Source organism: Strix uralensis, chromosome 8, assembly GCF_047716275.1.
Source record: "Strix uralensis isolate ZFMK-TIS-50842 chromosome 8, bStrUra1, whole genome shotgun sequence".
NCBI classification, from domain to species: domain Eukaryota; kingdom Metazoa; phylum Chordata; class Aves; order Strigiformes; family Strigidae; genus Strix; species Strix uralensis.
Window position 1 is genome coordinate 7114395 of NC_133979.1, and position 6109 is coordinate 7120503.

A 6109-nucleotide genomic window follows, 5' to 3' on the forward strand; every position below is an offset into this window, starting at 1 on the left:
ACGGAGGACTTGATACAAAAATTCACAGATAGCAGTCAGCATGAGCCAAACTATGTGTATCTGCTTACGTGCCTTCTCACAGACATGTTGGTAGTTTTGGTCAATACATTTTCAAAACAAGATTTTAGCTTCATGTGGACAAGGTGTGTTAACGCCAACCCAAATAGTGAAAAGTCTGAAAAGTTTTAAAGAAGTACTTTAACAGAAGTTGTAAGTGGCATTTTGGCAGCATGTGTGGCAGGTCGTGCCATCAGTCCAACCAGCAATGGTTCTGGCAATTAGCTCCAGCTATTAACAGACAATCAGTTTTTTCCCTGTGGGAGCCAATGCAGAGGATTTAACTGAGTTCTGTGTGTCCCAAAAGCTTGACAGGCTGGTGTTATGTCCCAAAATGATTTGGTACAAAGCGTTCTCAAATATTCTTTGAAATTCATTTTAACTCAAATGTTCTTTGAAATTAATTTTAAGCAATTTGTCGCATAAATGTCCAACCTGCTGCTATACTCCCAGAAAATTCAGTGTGTGCTCAAAACTGCTGGAATTGGATAATGTACCATTTTGTATAAGTATCCTAATATCACGTCTGGCTTAAATTCATCTGTAACTAGAGAACTAGGGTTTGGTGTGTGGTGTTAATGGCTTACCAGCCTCTGGGTGTTTTTAACAACCCTGGCACTGCCCGCTTGGACACACTTGGACGCAGGTTCCATCTCTTCAAAAAGCATCTGTAGGATCGATTGTTGTATCAAAAGAAGGAGTGGGTGCTGATAACAGTCGCTAGCAGCAACTCCTCTGTTCTGAGTTGAAAGTTATTTGGCTGTTAATCAGACAAAAACACGCAGGCAATGAGTTGGGGAATTGGTAGAGCAGCCCTGGCTTCTGGGCCATGCATGGTGTATTAATGTATATGGTAGTGCTTCAATTTATGGATTTGATTGTCCTGAATAAGACCTTAGAAATATGTATCCAATGGCGCAAAACTCTGAAAGTCAAATACTAAAAGAGTAGTATCGCTTAAAACTCCTGAAGCGTCAAGTCCGTGGTGATCCCGAGGGAGAGGTGAGGCAGTGCAGGCGAACACACGGACTTTCACCGCCGGGCGGTCTCGGGGCCGTGCCGGGACGGCGTTGGCCGGTACCTCGCCGGTGGCGGAGGCGGGGGGAGGCGGGAGGAGACGGGAGGAGCCGGGGAGGCGGGAGGAGCCGGGGAGGCGGTGGCCTCGCGGCCGCGGGGAGCGGGCTCGGCCCCGGCGGGCAGCGCCGCATCGATCGCTCGGCGCTCGCGACAGGCGCCGCATCGATCGCTCGGCGCTCGCCGCGTCGATCGCTCAGCGCTCGCGCCAGGCTCTGTCGGCTCCGGCATGGCCGGGTTCATCAACTTCGAGGACGAGGAGGAGGTGAGGAGTTACCTTGAGAACCTGCACGTCGAGTACAGCTACCAGTGCTTCAAGGAGAAGGACCCGGACGGTAAGCGGCCCCACCGTGACCCCCTGCCCGCCGCCCCGAGGCCGGCGGGAGCCTCACCCCCCCTCACCGGTGCCTTGCAGGCTGCCAGCGCCTCGCTGACTACCTGGACGCCGTGAAGAAGGACTTTGTGGCGGCGGCGCGGGTGCTGCGCGACAACTGCGAGGCGCACGGGCACAGCGAAAGCTGCTACAAGCTGGGGGCCTACCAGGCCATCGGCAAAGGTAGGCCGGGCAGTCCTGTCGCTGCCTCTGCTTCCCCTCCGTCCCGGTACCCCGCCGGGCCTCCCTTTCCTGCCCTCATGTCTTCGGCTGCCCCTAAGCCCCTCCTGGTCGCTGCCCGTGCCCGAGCCGCTAGTGGTTGGCACGACGGAGCGGGGTGGCCCTGCCAGCAGCCTGAGCTGTTCGGTGTACGGGCACCAGGGCGGGAAGGGTGGCTGATGCCTGAGCAGAAACACAGCTCTCGCTTTTGCAAAGGTGCTGAGCACCTGCTGACCTTGAAAGGAGGAACTACCTGTCCTGCCCCTTCTATGGTCACATAAAAGCCAGGGAAGGGTGGAAAAACCTTAAATCGCTTGCTTCTGAGGAATCAACTTTAGGTTAACCATGTGTTTGTTTGGAGTTTTTATAATTATGTCTGTGTAAGTGGTAAGTATATCCAGTACTGAATGTTGCTGTGTGTTCTGTTCTGAAAATTTGGATTGTTTCTCATCTCGGTGTTCTTTAGAGAAAGTAAGGAAGAAATAAACTTACAAACTGGTAACACTGCTTATATCAGTAGGCCTCAACTCTGCCCAAAATGTGTCTGCTGGTACGGTTAATGGCTGATGGGTAAACGGGTAATGGGAAGCAGTTAAACTAATGAGGCTTCTTCCAAATGACAATATTAGTAAGGAACACGATATTTTTACTGTAGTTCAAAACTAGTAACAATCTCAGTGTACATGTAGGTATACTGGCAAAAGAATACTTTGCCTAGTATAAACTCTTAAGAAATCCATAGGTGTAGTAGTGGAAAGAGTGTTTTGTGTGTTGGTTTAGGGGTTTTTTTCTGTCTGTATAAGGTCTTGTCATTACTGGGGAGTGGAGGAGAGTTTCCTGCCTTGAAGAAATTAGCAAAACCTTTGTGACTGAGACAACGATAGTGTGTCTGAAGTCCTAAATTTTGACTATAGCATTTAAAGTGTGGGATGCTGTATTTCCCAAAGAGCACTGGGAAGCATGCTGCAAAGCAGAGAGCCCCTATGTGTTTTAGAATGTCCTTACAATTATCTTTTGGTTTCTTTGTCGACAGGTGGACTTGACCCAGATTTGAAAGCTGCCTACAACTCTTTTATGAAGTCATGTGAGAAAGGTGGGAAGAAGTCAGTAAATGCATGTCATAGTGTTGGGCTGTTGGCCCATGATGGGAGAGTAAACGATGATAAACCTGACCCCGTTGTTGCTAGAGACTATTACACAAAAGCCTGTGATGGCAATTTTGCTCCTAGCTGCTTCAACCTCAGTGTAATATACCTCCAAGGAGCACCTGGGGTCCCTAAGGACATGAACCACGCTTTGAAGTACTCGCTGAAAGGGTGTGAGCTGGGTCACATATGGGCTTGTGCCAATGCCAGCCGAATGTACAAACTGGGAGATGGCATCGAGAAGAATGATGCTAAGGCAGAGGATTTGAAAAACAGGGCAAAACAGTTGCATAAAGAACAGAAAGAAGCCTCAAGTTCTTTAACGTTTGGGGAATAAAACTGTCAGCTACAGTCTCTAAGACTGCAGTTTTAAATGACAAGTGAACTTGTTATTTAAATTGTAAGCATACAGTTTTAATCCATAATAAGTATCCTGTATTTGCATATGCAAATAAACTTATATTTTTGTAGATGCAACAAACATGACCAACTCTGCTGTGTCTTTCTACATTTTTAAATATACAAGTTCTTAAGTGTATTGCTTAGATCCCTCCTCTTTAAGGAAAGCAAAAACTTCTGTCCTTTTCGAAGATTGTGCCCATGGTTTCAAGTATGAAAGGCACTCTGTCATGTAGCACTTCAGTATCGAGGCTTGTGCTCAGACCAGTTCTGACACACACACACAAAAAATCACAGTTGCAAGGTAATCCCAGCTTGGACATTCAGAACTGTGCTATCTCTCTTACAAGTAGTTGTGGAACTTTGACAGTGTGCACGCTTGGGTGATGTGCTGCAAGGCTGCTTTGATGGCTTGAGAAACTTGAGTAGGTTTATTTGCTGAAATCAATATTTGTTATCATGAGGTTGTATTTAGATTTGCTGATTTAGTTACTTTGTCATCATTCCATCAAAACAGCACCTGTAACTAGGAGGAAAAAAAAAAGAGATGACTTGTTATAAGGAGAATTAATAATTTGGCATCTTGCTGATGTTTAAATTATATGTTTAATGCCATCATTTCATCTGAGAAGTTTTGATTTCTGAATTTAGTCTGTAAGTTTTACAGGCTGTTAGTATAATTATTTCATTTGTGCAAATGTTTCTTATTTGATTGTAAATCAATGTTACAGAATTATTGGATATAGTTTGATTTCTAAATAATTAAGCATTCTGTTGGAGCCAAGCCAAAAATTTATTGTCCAAGAACATCTTCAGTAAAAAACTGGGCTCAGGAAGAAGGGCCATGGGGGAAAGTTGTGAAGAATCTGAGGGGTGGATCACTTCAGCATACAAGTAGAAGCTGTTCTATAGCAGCGTGCAGTCTCTAGAGTTGTGCTAAGCTGCTGTCTTCTGAAATGGAGGTCTAACCTATAAAAATGAAACACGTTTCTGTTGGGTGAGAACCTCAGAATGCTGTTGCTTTGCCATTCACAGTGTGAGCTGTGTCCGTGTGTGCTCATTGATTTGAAATGCCCGCCTGCGCAGGCCCCTGCTCAGTGTGTGTGCCTGGCTTATCACAGACCCCGCTCTACTGGGAACACTGACTGGCACAGGGAGTGCCCATTCAAACCCTGTTGTTGCTAGTCTCCTTCCTGCGTAACTTCATGCTTTGGTGTTATACTCAATCTGATAACTGCTTTTTGGTCCCATCTGCCGTTTTTATATATTCATTGACATTTCTAAACATTGTGATACAAATCTTCTACAATACTCTTTTTTTTTTTTTTTTTTCCTTGTGGTAAAAAGCAGCTTGCAGTTGCTTTGTATTATCTTTTAAATAAAAAATAGTATCTCTCAATCTGAAAAGAAAGAAACAAATGCTTTGGCAACTGAGAGTGAAAAATGACATTGAGAGTTCACCTACAACAGAGTTGGTGTGCAAACATCCTGATGTGGGATGTGGCCCTACTGTGCAAGTGCTGGATGCTCCACTCCGTTGCTGTGCTTGTGCTGTATATCTTCAGAACACGTGAAGAAGTTCTGTTAGAGCTGCTAACAATACAAACTCCAGTCTGAAGTGAACATTACTCTTGAAGGACCAGGGCATAGCTCTGGGTACTGGTTTATGCTACAACTAGACTGCCACAAGGATGTCAGCTCGCTTGTCACGTTAGCAAAGTACGTGCATTTATGTGCTTCTCAGCATGCCAGCATTTCAACTTGCACACAGCAAGTTCCTCCTGAGGTGGTGGCTTCAAAGTCAAGGCCCAAAACTTGCTAATAGGTGCAGGAGTAATTCTGTGGAGTGCAGTGAGATGGTTCCTCTGGGAGAACCAGCTAGATATTTGCAAGCACTCACTGACTTCTAAATGCTCTAGATAAGTTCTGTTGAAGTATCTGAGCCAAACGGTTGTTGTTTAAGTCCTCTCAGTTCTTTTAAAGCTCTTCTTAAACATCATTGTTGCTATAGTTTCACTATACTGAGAAAGCTTCAAAGTGTGTTAATTGATTTATGCAACTACTGTTACTCTTAAAGGCAGCATCAACAAAGCTCACCACAAATGTCTTGGAAGGAATTTTTTTTTTTTTTTAACTGAGATGTTTTAATATTTCTAGATCCAAAATTTAAATTTTACATTTAAAGTGGATTTTGGATAAGTAAGGGTAATGAATCACCAGAAGATGCACACTGAGAGGAAAACAGAAAATAAACCCTGATACTGTATGGTCACTTTTTTTTGTTTTGCATGTGACAATCTTGAGAGATACAAGTGAAAGAAGGTTCTTGCTTATATTCTACTTCAAATGTATTGAACAGTGTCAACAGCCAGTTTCAAGATGGCTGTACGTAGTTTTTCTTTGGAGTTATATTGCCCCTAGATTTCCATAGTATGTGAAGTAAGAATATAGGAATAGTCTATGGAATATAGGAATATAGCCCGTATTTTGAATATAAAAATCCATGGTGATCAGTGGAAATAAGCATTACAGCATCAAACTGCCTGAAGAGCAATCATACACAGTGAGTGAGTTCTGGAAAATTAGTCTATAACATCCTTTTTTTTTTTTTTTCCTCCAATGCAGCTGTTTATAACCAGGAACTGTAATTCTGTACTGGGCTCCGGCTGCATAGCTTGCTGCCATGTAAAGGTTTCTGCTCTTCAGAGACTGCTGTGAATCCCACATATTTTCTGAGCTAACCTCCTGCTAGAACAAGCACAGCTTGGGAGCTGCTTTCACATGATGTAAACAAGTCTCACCACTTCCGCTTTAAAACCATGCTTATTTTGCTCTCTCTGGA

The 6109-nt window shown here is 44.3% G+C and overlaps 1 protein-coding gene across 1 annotated transcript; it reads left to right on the forward strand.

Moving 5' to 3' along the window:
- The first annotated feature begins 930 nt into the window (after window positions 1–930).
- On the forward strand, window positions 931–3349 carry COA7 (cytochrome c oxidase assembly factor 7). Its single transcript, XM_074876037.1, has 4 exons — window positions 931–1059; window positions 1289–1466; window positions 1547–1687; window positions 2757–3349. Exons 2-4 carry the CDS (start codon window positions 1361–1363, stop codon window positions 3203–3205), a joined length of 696 nt encoding a protein of 231 aa, XP_074732138.1. The 5' UTR covers window positions 931–1059; window positions 1289–1360; the 3' UTR covers window positions 3206–3349.
- The last annotated feature ends 2760 nt before the right edge of the window (window positions 3350–6109 follow it).